Source organism: Diplotaxodon limnothrissa, linkage group LG13 (genome assembly GCF_057381915.1).
Source record: "Diplotaxodon limnothrissa isolate DT_005_m linkage group LG13, D_limnothrissa_male_GT1.1, whole genome shotgun sequence".
NCBI classification, from domain to species: domain Eukaryota; kingdom Metazoa; phylum Chordata; class Actinopteri; order Cichliformes; family Cichlidae; genus Diplotaxodon; species Diplotaxodon limnothrissa.
In genome coordinates, this window is record NC_140608.1 from 3,913,827 (window position 1) to 3,930,206 (window position 16,380).

At 38.8% G+C, this 16,380-nt stretch overlaps 2 protein-coding genes across 2 annotated transcripts in view; both read left to right on the top strand.

Moving 5' to 3' along the window:
- Nucleotides 1–260: 260 nt before the first annotated feature.
- On the top strand, nucleotides 261–7,230 carry mdh1ab (malate dehydrogenase 1Ab, NAD (soluble)). The gene is made up of 9 exons (XM_085369048.1): nucleotides 261–413; nucleotides 893–991; nucleotides 1,370–1,466; nucleotides 2,762–2,937; nucleotides 3,213–3,335; nucleotides 3,444–3,620; nucleotides 4,785–4,898; nucleotides 6,338–6,427; nucleotides 6,678–7,230. The coding sequence occupies exons 1-9, from the start codon at nucleotides 261–263 to the stop codon at nucleotides 6,798–6,800; spliced, it is 1,152 nt and encodes a 383-aa protein (XP_085225174.1). The 3' UTR covers nucleotides 6,801–7,230.
- A 2,452-nt stretch (nucleotides 7,231–9,682) lies between these two features.
- The window catches only part of ugp2b (UDP-glucose pyrophosphorylase 2b), a 42,599-nt gene continuing 35,901 nt past the window's right edge, over nucleotides 9,683–16,380 (top strand). Inside the window, exons 1-3 of the mRNA XM_085369658.1 lie at nucleotides 9,683–10,010; nucleotides 13,092–13,219; nucleotides 15,110–15,217. Coding sequence (XP_085225784.1) covers nucleotides 9,992–10,010; nucleotides 13,092–13,219; nucleotides 15,110–15,217 — 255 coding nt within the window. The 5' untranslated portion in view covers nucleotides 9,683–9,991. The remainder of the gene's footprint in view (nucleotides 10,011–13,091; nucleotides 13,220–15,109; nucleotides 15,218–16,380) is intronic.

Consider the following 16,380-nt stretch of genomic DNA (forward strand, 5'->3'; position numbering starts at 1 on the left):
AATGCACCATCTGTTTGCTAAGCTAATGACAAACTGCACTCACGCTACTAGCAAGGTCGCTAAGCAACGGTAAGCGAATCTTCCAAGGCTATGCTAACCAGCTAGCACAGTAAATATCGATATCATGGAGGAGCCTTTTTTATAGCATTGGTAACGGTACTGCAGTCTGTAGGATTGTTTATTTGCTTGCTAATACCTTTCTTGTTGAAGCTGGCTTATTTATGTAGCATTTGAAAAATACCTAAAAGACTACACAAACGATGAAAACTACAACTACATGGATCCTCAAGCTGCCGTTTGGCGATTGTAAGTGTCGTAATCAAAAGAGCTTAAATACGAGTGACCTCTGGCTTGAGCGACAAGTGGGAGAAACAGAGAAACGTGAGGGACGTCTTGCTTGTCTTGGCAGTATGGTGAGTAGATACAGTAAATATGTTGGTTAACTTATTTTTTTCTGCACTGGAGATTAAACTGATATTCACCCTGCTAATGCAGGAAATTCACAAAGTAAGGTATGCGTTGTTTCTAGCTCACGGCATGACGCAGCCAACCAGAGGACTCAAAAGTTGACTTTATTTAAAAAGTCTCCTTTCGTGTCAAAGTCACGTGACACTTTTCTTATTTTGGTTATTTTAAATTGATGCTATCGAATAAGTGTCAAAGATGGCGATGAACCTGATCCCCCAAGTATATACGCATTTGTTATGCAACCCTAAATCGTGTCTGCAGGCACAGGGCTATTTTTGAACTCACCCCCTGCTTTACTAAATCTTTTAGACAAGAATGGACACCCAGCCCACGTGCAGCTCCAGTTAAACTTTCATGCTTGTCTTATGAGAGAATTCAATACTGTGATTGTTAACAGCAGATTTCTTCACCTTGTGTCTTGCAGGCTGAGCCTATTAGAGTTCTGGTGACCGGTGCTGCTGGGCAGATTGCCTATTCCCTGTTGTTCAGCATTGCCAAAGGAGATGTGTTTGGCCAAGACCAGGTAAAGAAGGGTTTTGCCCTGCGCTTGTTAAACACTCAGTTCCTTCTGCCTGTCACCAGGCGCACCCATAAAACTGACAGCTGGGACTGTCACAAATTTTCCAGGTCATATCTGGGATGACATTGCACATACTGTATGTTGTTCCTTTGGAAATTGATCAGGTTACACTAGCTTATTTATGACCGCCCAGATCAACCTGGACTGTCCTTGAAGTCAATGAAGCGGATCTTGTGCCAAGAGCACTTGATCCAATTGGTACATGGCTTAGGCCTTCCCATGCTGTCGCAGAGAACTAAGTCTCCCGCTGACATGTAATTGTATACAGGGGTTATTATGCAATTGCATTTAAATTCAGTTATTTCCTTTTTCTTCTGGCAGCCAATCATTTTGCTCTTGTTGGACATCACCCCCATGCTGCCGGTCCTGGAAGGTGTAGTCATGGAGCTGCAGGACTGTGCCCTTCCACTTCTGAAAGGTAGTCCTTTAATAATTGAGCAATGCCAGTGTGTGGGTTTTTTTTTTTTTTTTTTTTTTTTTTTTTTTTTTTTTTTGTGGTGTTGTTTTTGGGTGTTCTTTTGTTTAGTTTTTTTTGTATAGGCATTTTTTCTTTTTTTGACAAGTGGGATATTTGAGAGCAGAAGTAGCTAAATTATCTTTTTTGTTTTTTCTTTTCTTTGCTTTCAGCCTTTTCTATTGTTAATAATAGAACTGCCTGTGATACTTCAATACACTTAAATAAATTCTTAAACGACCATATGACAAATGAGCTCTGCTGTTCCAACTCACGCTCAATCTTCCCATCGTTCATGAAAAAGAATGCCTTGCTGGAGGCAAACAATGGTGTTTCTATTTTTTTGTTTTTATTTCCATTTATACAGATACCATTTCTTCATGTGTGTGGATTTTTTTATTTATTATTATTTTTTTGGCAGAGGGATCACCTTGTAAATGTTTTAATCCACCTTTCCTTCTATACCTACATATCCCAAAATATGATCCATGAGCAGATGTTAGCTAATAAGAGGAACCTACACCATTTTTGTTGGAGGTGGTGGTTTTTCTTGAATGCTTTAAAGATTTGGTTTGCACAAATGGGCTCGTTTTCTTGTATGGACCCAGTTTTTTGTTTGTTTTTTGTTTGTTTGTGTGTTTCGTTCCTGCTGTCATGGACTCAGTCATGAGGCGCCACTATGTGCCATCTCCATTGTGACCTGGAATTTTTACTTTGCAATGGTGCTGTCCTTTGCTTTTGTTTGCACGGGGGCTGAAAGAGGCCCCTGTATTAGCCAGCCACGATGCAAAGACAACACCTCATGCACATCAAGACAAAGATAAATGCAGTTCTCATCAAACTGGTCACCATTTTTCTAAATCTTATGACTGCACTTTAGAGTGATGCTTTGTCTCAAACAATTAAAGAGTCAACACGGTAAATGTCAGATGCACAACACAAACAGGAAGGACTTCCTGTGGACCTCATGTTCTTTTGTTATAACAGTTTTAGGGAGTGTGTGTGTGTGTGAGCAACTTTTACTCATGCAACTTTTATCAGGAGCTGACACCATGTTCCCATATTGCAGTAAAGATCTGATGTGCCATTAATTTAAAAGGAATTCATTTTTTTCCAATTGTCACATTTGATTTGACTGCTTCCCTTCAGGAACAAATTCCACTATGAACTTAATAATCCCTCTCAAGGTTCAAAGTTGACAAATTGCCAAAGAGTAAAGTACTAAAAACCTATTGTCAATTAATTTTCTCCTTCTACAGAGATCATACCCACTGACAAAGAGGAGGTAGCCTTCAAGGACCTGGATGCAGCCATCTTGGTGGGCTCAATGCCCAGAAAGGAGGGTATGGAGAGGAAGGACCTCCTTAAAGCGAATGTGGCCATCTTTAAGAGCCAGGGAGCTGCCCTGGATAAGTATGCCAAGAAGACTGTGAAGGTAATTAGAAGCATATTTTCTGATGTAAAACACTCCCTTCCTGTCAAGTGAGCAAATTTGAAAGAAACTTCTCAGCCTCTGCCAAATAGAAATGTTTCCTAAACATTTTGTGCTTCTGGGAAAAATGGCAAAATCCTAATGAAGTATTTCCTGATGCCAAAACATTTTTCCCTTCTCGGTGTTGCATAATACAAGTTTGCTCGATTTACTCATGATAGTAATAAGACATAAAATCTGCATGGCATATGTTTTTAAATTGGTTTATGTGTGTTCAGGTGCTGGTTGTGGGAAACCCTGCCAACACCAACTGTCTGGTTGCAGCAAAGTCTGCTCCCTCTATCCCCAAAGAGAACTTTTCCTGCCTCACCCGTCTGGACCACAACCGGGCTCGCTCTCAGGTACAGTCCTCTCACTTCTTTCACTTTCTGATGGTGGTCTCAGACGTTTGGCAGCCACATTGTTAATCTTGGCTGACTGCAAACCTGGCTTTTCTTCGTATCCTGTAGGTGGCAATGCGCTGTGGTATTCCAGCCACTCAGGTGAAGAATGTGATCATCTGGGGGAACCACTCCTCCACACAATACCCAGATGTTCACCACTGCAAGGTCAACATGTCCGGCAGTGAGCTGACCTGCTTTGATGCAATCAAGGATGATGATTGGCTTAAAGGCGATTTCATTACTGTGAGTTATTGATTTCTAGATGAAAGCATGATATTTTATAGCTGGAGTGTACTCTCACTCGGATGCTTTTGGCTGTGCTTGAGAAAAGGCCTATAATATAATCCTCATATTTTACTTCATTGTTCTATCTTTTCTTCATCCTGACACTCCTAATAAGATTAATGGTTCTGAACATTAGTGGTTACATTTGTGGTTTAACAATGCGCTTTTTTTTTTTTTTCCTTTTTTTTTTTAATTTGCACAATAGTCAGTTTTCCGGTCACTGTTCATGCGGGCAGATGTCAGTAAGACATGAAGTCCCTTTTTTAGGCTGAGCTGATATACTCACCTGTTTTCCAAGTCTATTTGAACTGCAAAATTATTCATCTGTATAGGCAAACAGTCTAATTTTATGTGGTTATAGGTTTGGAGTTCAGTTTTTCAAATGCCACATTTATTTTGGAGCCTTGAGCACCACTGACTAAATTTAAGTGATAATGGCTACAGAGAAGTCAGCCTTGAGCTTGCTCTAAAGACAAACTATAAGCACTTGTATGAGGCCCCTTTTCTGCTAGCAAACATGTAATTTTCCTTCAAGCAAAATATTTTCTGGAAGACATTCAAAAACATGTGTTTTTTTTTTTTTTTTTTTTTTTTTTTTTTTTTTTTTTTGGGGAACCAAAAACCTCAAAGATTTGCAGAATGGTCAAAAATCCTCAGGGTGTGTTTCCAAAACCTCCAAGTCATATTTGTTGGGTCTATCCTGGGTTCTTTCAGGTAGGTATGCCTGAAACAACCCTTACCTAGAAGGTGCTTGTCTCTAATCTTATTCTTCACACATTTTGTAGCAATACCCTATGTTCCTGTCCTTACCTGACAGCTTCACTGTCATGATCAGCTCTCTTCATTACAACAATCTCTGCATCGCTACAAACAGTGTACCGGTCCTTGTGTCAATCTGCCACTTATGAACAAAGGGAGAACACGATTATACCTTGTTGCTTGCAGTGTGCAGCACATGTAAAGCAGATATTTGGGGGACAGTAAGTATAGTAGTAGTAGGCAGGGGCAGCATTTACATGAGTCCAGTTGATAAAGAGAACTGATTCTCAAAATCAAACCTAGTCACAGAGCTCAATAACACTCCTGCATTTTCATTTAATGGCCCATGTTCTTACTTTGCAGACTGTGCAACAGAGAGGTGCTGCAGTCATCAAGGCCAGGAAACTTTCTAGTGCCATGTCTGCAGCCAAGGCCATCTGTGACCACATGAGAGACATCTGGTCAGGCACCCATGAGGTAAATCCTACATCTGTTTGTTATATCGGTCATTTGGGAATTTTTGCATGTTGCACTGTTCTGATAAGAAGTAATTATTCTGACGTTTAAAGATCCATTTTGCACTTTTTACCCCTCAGCTGTAAAAGCCTGCTGGGGTATTGTCATTGGGCAGACAGTGGCATGGACATTCAAGTTTGTGAATGCAATAACTGGAATGGGGTGATGTAGGCTTTTCATATTGATACCATAGGTGCATCTACTAAAAATCTCAGATGAGTTTAAAACTCAAGGTCAAAGGTCCTCACCGAAGATTTTCAAGTTTACACCATAGGTGCATCTGCTAGAACACTGAGGGGTAGCACTGGTGACCACCATTATTTTTGACATGTTAGGATGATGCCCCCTTTGCACCATTGATATTAATTTGCAACTATTTTGACAAACTGTAGGTTCCTAAATCTAACAAGATCCTATACTCAAGATGCACTGTAGCAAATTAGATTATTTTTCATTTATTTATACTTCCTTCATCGTAGCAGAACGATTGAGTTTATAAACTTGGATTTTTTTCCTGTGTGAAAACAAATCAAAACACTAGAAAAAGATACAAGAGAACTCCAAGGACACCAAAATGCATCACTACAAACCACTGAGTATTCAGTCTGGTCACTGGCCAGATGTGTCTGCGGCAAGTAAATGCAGAAAGAATGTCCTGTGTTCTGGACACACTTTGCATTCATTTCACAGATGGTTACTAGTCTGCACAGACCTTTGCACATCTGTAGTACCTGTCTGTCGTTCGTTCGACCGAAATCTGCATTCTACTATACTTGTGAGAACCAGCAGTCACTTGTGAGGACACACAACCCGGTCCTCACATATTTAAAGGCATGTTTGAGGCTCAAAATGTGGTTTTAGTGTCAGGGTAACAATTAGGTTATGGTTAGGTTTAGGATAAGGGTTAGGATTAGGCATTCATTTTTGATGGTTAGGGTAAGGGGCTAGGGAAAGCATTATGTCAATGAGGGTCCTCACTAAGATAGCTGTGTGTGTGTGTGGGAGGGGGGGGGGGGTTGTTTTTAAAAAAGCTCAAACTTGGACAAACAAGTAGTCGTTGTTTGTTTTTTTGTCGTGGTCAGCTCAGGTTCACACCATAAACGAACTGCTCTGGAGTTCACTTGGAACCGTATCAAGACCACTTCCTCCAAAAGGTTGTGGTGCGGTTGTTTTGGTCCACACCTGAGTGCCATTACTGTGTTTTAACCAACACACATGAACCTCACCAGAGGGGTAAAACAAACCAGAGTTTGATTTAAATGGACTAAATGCTGCGGGTGTGAAAACGGCTTCAGATTTCTGACAGGTTACATATGGTTCTATTGTCAGTGATGCAAAGTATTTGGAAAGGCTGCATTTTATTTTAAATTCACTTTTAATGAGGTTTTTTCCTTTTTAAGGGTGAGTTTACCTCTATGGGTGTTTACTCAACTGGCAACTCCTATGGAGTCCCTGAAGACCTAATCTACTCATTCCCTGTCCAGATCCAGGTAAGCCTCGATCTCACTTTGTCTCCATTCTTCTAGCAGCTAGCATCATCTTTTCAGTGCAGCTTAAGACTAGCATTACCCTCCATTGTCTTTTTTTGGATGTGGATTTTATATTGAATAGGGTTTTTGTTGTTTTGATTTTGTTTTGTTTGTTTCTTTTTAAATTAAAGTTTGCATTAAATAAAATTTTGGGGATTTCTAGAAACATTATAGATCAAAGAACAAAACTGAAGGTACTTCTTTTTTTCAGAACAAGACCTGGAAAATCGTGGACAGTCTGGCAATCAATGATTTTTCCAAATCAAAGATGGATGCCACTGCAGCTGAACTGGTGGAGGAGAGGGACACAGCTGTGACTTTCCTTGGAGTATGACTAGAGCCTGCACAGCAGCACTTAGACAGCCTCAAAACTCCAGATGCACGCCTGTGATGAAGCACTCCACCAGCCCCTCCATTACTGTGTGCTTGTGTGTGAGCGAGTTGGTGCTTATGGGTGTAAAGTTGCATTTGTATGTCAAACGATGTGAATCTGATTGTTATTGTTATTCAAGATCACAAAAATGTGTCATACTTTTGACTACATATGACTGGGTAAGTTTAAGTCAAAAGCAGTTGTTGTACGTCATGATGCACAAGTATCACTCACCATAAGTATACAGTACACTGAAACTCCACTACTAGTTAAAGCTCTCTCCATTGTTTTTTTTCCCTTTATTGATTATTACATGGATCCTTTTTACAGCTAGTGAAGTCCTAAAACACTGGAATATTAACGCTGAGACAATTAAAAATAAATTAATAGAAAAAACAATAAGTTGTCTGATTATTGATTTCCATACATGGATGCTGTCATTTTTTTCCAGGTTTTGGCAATACAAGCCTTGAGTTGGTAAACCTCAGCCACTAAGTGTGTGTGTGTGTGTGTGTGTGTGTGTGTGTGTGTGTGTGTGTGTGTGTGTGTGTGTGTGTGTGTGTGTGTGTGTGTGTGTCAGTCACACAGCCTTTTAAAGCACTCACAATAGGCTGTTTGAATCCCCTAGGTTACCAGATGGGCCTCAATGAGTCAATTCTGTTTAAGGATAATTTGATGCAAATGCTCGATTAGTTTGTGATCTGTAGTTGTGTAGTATATTTAACATATTATGTATGTATATAAAGTAACTAAAATTGGGTCCTATTGCAACATTTAAATGGTGTACTAACATTAGTTATGCATGCATATTTTTATTATGTGCTATTTTGCATAGTGAGTAATTTGAGGTGTTTTTGAAAGCTCTGTTTGGACTTCAGTAGTTTTCTGATTTCCTATAGGCACAACCTGATTGTGATGGAGTCAGGACAGATGGGGTCCTGATAAAATATAAAGTTAACTTATTAAGACTTGATATGTGGCTTTATGCAACCATTATTCTATTACAGAGATTATACCTTGTTGCTTGCAGTGTGCAGCCCAGGTAAAGCAGGTACTTGGGGGGACAGTAAGTAAAGTAGTGATTCACTTACAGTGAAATGACACAGTTTCACCAGGCAGGGGCAGCATTTCCTGTTTTATTTTTTACTCAGTTACAGTATGAAGAGTTATGTAACATCTGCAATTAATAAATTCACAGCTGGTTCACTGAGGATAAGCGTTAAATGGGGCAAATCTACCAAAACAGTCACCACTCCCATATCAACAGTTTCATTTTGGAAATCCCAGTTAAAGTACTCGTTTTAATCTTTACATTAAATTTACATGAAAAAAAAAATCATTCGCAGGTGTTTCATAGATGTCACACGTGTCAATGTGAACACGTTACTTCTTTTTCTTGATATCACTTATTTCAATATTTTGTATTTATTACACAGCGTGCTGCGAGGAAAAGCCTGTTCTAACGTTTGAGTCTAAGGTTTACTTTTTAGCACCTGGCGGCTCTTTTTTTTGCTTCTCATCCGAAAATACTCTGCATACTCTTTCACGTGATTTAGTTTATTTTGAAAAGTCTCAACGGGATATTGAGCTTTATTGTGAAAGGTTTACGTGACGCGATGGTTTTACCGTCGTTGTTGCTAACGTCAACACATAAATACAGGCGCTTGTCCGTCCGTACTGTGGTTATATTAAATATAAGAGAAAGAGAGAACTTTAATAAATTAATATAGCCACTACAGTGACCATCAAAACGATGAAAAAATATTGCCGTAAACAGTTTATTTTGCGACACCACGAAATAAACGATAGCGCAAAATTAAACGATAGACGTTTTTATATCGTTATATCGAACAGCCCTAATTTTGAGCTATCTTCAATCAGACATTGCCAGAAACCAACATCGCACGTAGCAGAATCCTATTGGCTGTTAAAACCACGCACACAAAAACAGCATTTGTCATTGGCTCCCATCCTCCCTCGGCGTTCCGATTCGTCGTTGCCTAGAATGGCACTGGAGTGTAAAATATCTTCAAAAACTATCCGATCACCTTTTTAACTTCTGCACCTTTTTTGTACGTCCTGTGCTTTTTTTTAACACCCATTCAGCGATGTCGAAGGGCAGCAGAAGCGGCTTGAATTAAGGTGTAAATAAAACACATACATATTTTTGTGTACCCCGCTGTCTCCTCTGCTGGATCTCTGTGGTCCTCCAGACCTGCAGGACCAGGCCGACCCCATCGACTTTTCTTCCGCCAGTATTCTACAGTAAGAAAATGGCTTCAAATGTGTGTGTATGACGTGTTTCCCTCTCTACATTAGCCATCGGTAGGACTCCACACGCGGCTGGTGTTGAGGCGCTATGTCCGGGTTTTCTTTTTGACATTTTTCAGCTGAGAAAGGTCGTTCCTCTTCCTCCTCCAGTGTTACGTTCACGGCACCGTTGTTGATTATAGTTGTCTCCTTGCGTGTGGCTTGTTTGTGGAGGGCATAGCGTTCATCTCTGTCTGTACATCATTCAGTCACTAATTCATTTCCGCAGGCAGCAGGTCATACAGACAGCGTGACTGTACCTGTGTGCCCGGGTGTGTCTTTGCACATCTCGCCGGTTAATTATTGACGGCGTGTGTGTTAGTTGACTTTAAAAATCCCTGTGGCAGCCATAAGGTGATAAAAATGAAAGCACTCGAGGGGGAGGGGGTGAGGCGCTGGGGGAAAGAAGTGTCCAGAGGTTGTGAGACACAGTAAGGATTTGTGACGTGGTTGCAGGGTTGGGGCAGGGGGAGAAATACGGGCGGTACGAGCAGTAAAAGAGCTGGGTACATCGGATCCAACTTCACGTTGAAGGGAGGACCACTTGGCTGGTGTCCAGAGAGATAAGTGTGGTCGGATGAATGTGTCCTTGTTTTACTCGCAGGCACAGCGTCTTATCCTTTAAAGCTTCAACGCTGGATCGATTTAAAAGGCTTGGGCACCAATGAAAGAATGACCAGTCGGATGATTTAAGGATACCTCAAGGAAACTTTTAATATTATTATTATATATATTTTTAAATCCATTCACCGGATGTTTGCTCAATGACATCTTGTTTTTTCTGGGATACAAAACTTAAAGCGTGTCCACTATTATTTTAAACACTACTTGGCAGCTTAACCATGGCACTTTATGTCGAAGGTAAGTGATCTCTATTTTACTAAAATTGTGACTCTAGGAGAGGGAGGCTTAAAGGATTATGTTTATTTTTTTTAACGATCTATGTGTTTTTTCCTGTTCATTTCAGAACATTATTTACATCAACTTTAACATATGAGAAAGTGTGATTTATCACATTTTAATTTTAATCACTGATTATTAAAAAAATAAATAAAAATCCACTCTTTGCCAGACTGTTACAGGTTTAGTTGAGTTTACCATCATTCATTTGACCAATAAGAAAAGTTTTTTTTTAAAATTTCATAAATCTACTATTATTCCTAAACCTTTTAGTAATCATATTAAATAATCTTCACTACTATAGTAGAGTAGCCCCACTGTGATAAAATAAGCAATAGTGTGATAAATGTATGTTTAAGTCAATAAACGAATGCATTAATAACTGTGAGTAATTGTTAACTGATGCCTTCATGTGAAAAATGAGGCCTTACGAGTCTTCTTTACATAATCTTTAGTAGATTACCAGTAATCTGTCTGTAAGCAAGGTCTTCTTGGGAGACAGTCTGCTCACGGTTTTCTAGTTTACTCACTGGTTTCATTCAATTCCTCCTTAACATGAACACACAACCTTGAACTGCTTTATAGCAGTTATAAACACAGTTGGGATTTTTTTTTTCATCATTGGTATCATTGTTCTGCTGACATGTGGTGACTCAAACACCTCATTGTGATAGTTTACACAAGTTTCTGCTTCTAAAATGCTATAATTAACTGGTTGGTTAATGCTGCAATACTTCCCATGAAAAGTGAGAGTAATTTTGTCCACAGTAACACTGACACCTGATTTCGTAAATCTTTAAATGGTGTTAAACTGTTTCCCTTTGCTACTGTCTGCTATTACAGTATGTCGTGGTATTTGCCATTTGGCTTCAAAGTTCAGTTTCCTGTTGTCTCTGTGCCAGGAGCAGTTGATTGTTGTGTTGTAAGGTCACTTAAGGTTAGTTGCAGCGCTACTTGGGAAATTGGCAATAAAAAGTCTGAAAGGCAGGATATCAGGAATTAATAAGCTATATCTCACAGCAGGTTAATGATTTCTAACGTCTTTATATACTCATATGCTTTTCATTTTTTAAGTAATAACAATAAATGGTACTATCAAGGCGTTCTCGGTGAATATTATTATTTAATGTCATTGCCATTCATTATATTTCAGCTACAGTTCATGTAGGTTTTTTTAATAACTTCAGATCTTTATTCTTGCTTTTGGTTTGTGGAAAAGTGAGTTTCTATTGTCATATTTACCTTTTTTGACAATGTGTGTCACATTTTGCTTAACAAGCAGTGAACATGTTTAACTGCTTTTACTAATGGACCATAACAACAATTAGGGTGAAAATTGCTGTGCTAGCAGGTATAATTGCCTTGTCTCTTTGTATTTAATCAAAGCTTTTTAACTGGTCAGTGTTTGGTTTTATTGGCACATGCAGAGCTATTGTTTACCTTGTGCTCGATGTTAACAGATGGACTGATATTTGATAATCATTTCTTAACAAAAACAACATAAACTGCCATTTTAGAGATAAATTAGCCATAGATTAAGTTGATTTAAAATACCAACAGCATAGAACCTGTGTTGGGCATGTTACTGTTAAAAAAACTGTTTTCATAACTATCTTAAAGCTATATTTTCCTTTTCTGAATTACAATGATCTGCTGTAACTTTAGATGTAATTACCTAGCTGTCATTTTTTTTTCCTGTGATGCAAGGAAGTTACATTAAAACTCTGCTTGAGACTCTCAAATACCTCTCACAGTCCAAGGTTTAGTTTTTTAGTATTGTTTACTTATCTATGGAACAGATTGCTAGACACAAGCTAACATAATCACGAGGGTGTCGCTGCTTGGAATAACGGGTGCTACAGTGACTCTTTAAGTATACCTCAACCCTTTTACGTCAAGTCTAACTAGAAGCATGACAGCCCTCCTCTTAAATGTCATTGCTTTTATCATACGGCGCAGATGGCTGTTGACTCAAAGACTGTGCCCATGCTACAATAATGGTACAAGAGCCTGTGTTTACTTCTTTGTACATCAGTCACTCAGGTATTTCCATTGAGATCAGGGCTGCTGTTGATTAAACTGAGGATAAAATCGTTTGGTCTAAAATGACTGCAAGTAAAAAACAAAGCAAAAAAAAAAAACAGCATTTCAGTCTGGTTGTATTCATTGACGATTCAAGGAACACAAGGTGTCCATGTGCTATAGAGGTTCTTGGTGCGAAACAAGCCCAATTCATCACCCCCTGTGCTTCGCAGTTGGTATGAGGTGTTTATATGGAGGCAAGTTGAGCATTTTAGCAAAAGTGGGGCTGCGCATTATGTCCAGACGTTTCCACTTTGGCCTCATCCTCTGAAAGGACATCATTCCAGAAGTCTTGTGATTTGTTCAGATGTAACTTTACAAACCTGAGTTTATGTGCAAGTATGTTAAAAGCTAAAAGTTAAAAGTGCTTTAACGCTTCAGACTATTTTTTTCTTTTACTGTTGGATCTGTATGATGTCAGAGAGAGGCGATATCCTTAATATGGGCTTCTCAAGCACCCATTGGTGGTCTGTGGGTGCTATGCAGTGCTTGCATGCTTACATCTTCATACTGTAGCTACTACCAAAAAGGAAGCCGTCTGGCTACATGTAGAAATTCTGTCCATTAAACACTATAAACAGAATCAGGGGCGAAGGGCATTCAACCTCTTGATTTGATTGGCCAGTTACGCTTTAGATGGACTTATCTTTTCTGCACATTAAGGTGGGGTTTTTAACTGGCTACAAAAGAGGTAAGAACTGAAATAATATATTCAGCCTTTTTTTTTTTTTTTTTTTTTAAAGTGGGTTAAAGTTTTTGAGCCAGGAAAAACCTTACAGGAATTTATGTTTCTATGTTGCGTAATCAGACATAATTTTATCACACACAAAAATAAACAATGAATAAAATCAGCAAAAAATCGAGAAATGTTTCACTCTGAGGATTGAGCATATGATACGAATCAAACACGTTAAAAATGTCTCCCGTCTCACTCCGTATCTCACCGTCTTTCGTGTTTAGGTCTGAGTAAAGGTGTGGCTAACGGAGGGATGGCTCAGTTCCAGGAAACGATGCGGCAGCAACTGGAGAGCTCCATGCACGATGAGCTGGAGAAGCTGCTGGACACCACCACAGGGGCTGAGCGAGAGGTACACAAACTGTCTGCTTTGCTGTCTTTCTCCCTCCCTCTCTGACCATCTGGTTGTGATTCAGAGGGTGGTGGGGTCACAATGCTGGGAAAACACAAAAAGTGACACATACTGGAGCACACTGCCAAAAAGGGTTCCACCTACATATCTCATAACATTTTAGCAGCCAAACTTCTTAAGCAACATTCGCCCATTTTTGTCTGGTTTTATTCAGACATGATACGTCAGCAGAGGGGTGCAGGCCCTAAGAGACTAGGCAGATTTTCTCATTAGCCCTAAATGAACCTGAGTGAGCTCTTTTCAGCCCACAGCACCAACGTAAGACTAAAATCCAAATTAAAATGGCAACATTAACACTCTACAGACTCGTCTTTCCTCTGTGAGATTTCTTTGGCTTTAAACTAGCATAAAGCTTGGGACAAAACTGGAAATAAATAGTGCAGTGTTTAGCAGTAAACTCTTTCAGGCATTAACCAAACCTTGTTTAACTGCAAGCAATCAGGGAATAAAACACTCAGAGTAAAGAGGTGAGAAGTCTGTCACATGCAGGTGTGCGCAGTAATTCCCACACACTTTCAAATATATTAACAGGAATCGCTTTTGTACTTGCTGTAACTTATACGTGTAAAACGCCATGTGCACGCATACACACAATGGGTTACTCATTGAACTTTGAAGGTCTCCAGTGTAATTGGATACCAGTGTGAAAGTCGAGACAGTGACGGCCACCTAAACTGTTATTTGCTCCACATTGGGTGTTTGACTTTTTTTCATCACCCATAAATGGGACTTTTCCTTTTCTTTTTCTTTTTTTTTTTAAAATTAAAAGATGAAAAAGCACAAAGCTACATGGCATGTGACAAAGTCTGGACTGTACAAATCCAAATATTTTGTGTAAAAGCAAACGAAAATTTCAATTTAATTTCAATAAATCCAACCAGCTATGTGTGGCTGACATGAAGTAATTATACTGTAGATTTCACTTTTTAAAATAAGATATACTTTATTATTATTCCCACTGGCTGGTGAAGTTTAGAATGTATGAATACATCATTCTTGTATTTGATGTCCAGATGCTGTTTCATCTGTTTGTGTGCACATCTGTTAAAGTCGTGTATAAAATGGTTTCTGAAGAGAAGTTCAAAACAAATTTCATATAGTCACAGTGGACCAGACAAATTGTATCAAACCTTCAAGTAAAACAATTAATGTGTATTCGGGACAAAAAAGGGTGTTTAAATATTTTTCGGGACCTTGGCTATTTTGTTTGTCTGTGTTAAAAATATAATAACTATATGTTTAAAACAAATACAGATTAAGGCTTCAAATGTGGAAATATAAAAAGGTCCTTTGCTGCAGTTTTGCACTATACTGTTGAACTTAAAGAATATGCTAAATCACCCACAGGAAAGAAATAAACAGTTTTTAAATGAAGTTCACACCCATAAATTTGCATAGAACAATAATGATCCTTTTTATATGAGAGGTATGGGGCCTTTGAAGCACACTGCTCAATGTGTGTAACAATCCATGAAACTGAGACTGAAATTGCAATACAGATGTCTACAATATTGTATCGCGAATCCTCAAACTCATCTTTTAAATTTAAAGCTTTCCAGTATGAATTTGATGAATGGAAGTTTTTAAATTCAAGACACCAGCCCCACTTAAATAAACCGTAAAATGCCTGTAAAATTAAGTATAGTGGTTTTAGTCAAACCATTTTTCCAAGGCGTGCAGCTTCTCTTCTGCCCTCAAGGCGATAATACTCTGAAATAACTGAGGCCATTTCAGAAGTGATTTTCAACATTTTCATGTCTTTCTAGAGACCACTTCATATTGACTTTGCAAACCTCAGCCTTAGTTTAAGATAACATCTTTGTTTTTCAGGTATCCAAGAAAGACTTTGAGGGCTTCAAGAATCTCTTCCATAGATTTCTGCAGGTGAAGGGACCATCAGTGGAGTGGATCAAGATAAAGCGACCTCCAGAAGACTCTGTAAGCCTTCTTTTTTTGTTTTTAGCGGTTAATTGTATGTTTGTCTGTGTTGACTCTGGATTTGTCTTTGTTTAAAATATTAAAGCATCTATTTTCCTTGCAGAAGGGGGCATTCGACCCCATAGCAATGGTAGATATGTCATATATTAAAAAAGTAGCTGATATTGAATACAGAATAAAATAACTTCTAATCGGTGGGTTGTCGGATTCGATTTGATTTTACCCTTACCACTGAAAGTACAAGTGAAATGATGAAATATGATTTTGGTGATGCATTCACCAGTTGTGAGATTAAGTGATACCAAAAGATTGCAGTGATAAGTTCTTCTTTTCAACTTGTGAAAGCATCACTCATTTCAATCCCAGATATTCGTCATTCACTGTGATTGTGGGGAAAAAAACAGTTAGACAGTTGGTGTTTTGCAAGTTTTAATACCAGCGCGTTGGTGTCGTTAAACCTAGCGAGGAACCTGCATTTATATTTCTGCACAGCGGCGTTTTCCTAACAACGCCTAACGCAGTCGGTAATAAAGTTAGTTTTAGTGCTTCAAGAATCTGTCTGCACTGTGCAAGTCTGATGTGTGACTAACATTACTCAGCAGCTTCAGAGCTGTTGGATGAGCTTGCTTTGGAGCTCTTTATAACAATGGCAAGAATAGACGATTGTATTAGTTTGTTTGCCTAAAAATGCTCCGCTTAGAAAATTACTTTTACACTCTGGACAAACTATAAATTCAGCTTGCCTCAGGATTTACAATGACCTAAGGAGTTCCTGCACCAATGAAAACCTTTGTTAGAGTCAACAAAGAGAGAGAAAAAAGATGTGTGGTTGTCATCAGCTATTATTTTCACCTCCACCAAGGAGGTCATGTTTTTGGTAACTTTTGCATGTGTGTCACTCTGTCTTTAAACAGGATGGCTCGAAAGGTTTTGAGTGAATTTTGATAGAACCTTGTAGGGGTGTAGAGTGGAAGCATCTTAACAATCCATTCAAATTTGACTTGCATCCACTAATGTGTTCAAGGTCCACATAATGATTAATTTGCATAAAGTTGACAGTAAACCTTGTGACTTAAAACCTGTGATCCTTACAGATGTGGCGTGTATCGTCAACATATAGAAAGTTCTATATAAGGATTGGAAATGTCATGTCACATTTGACC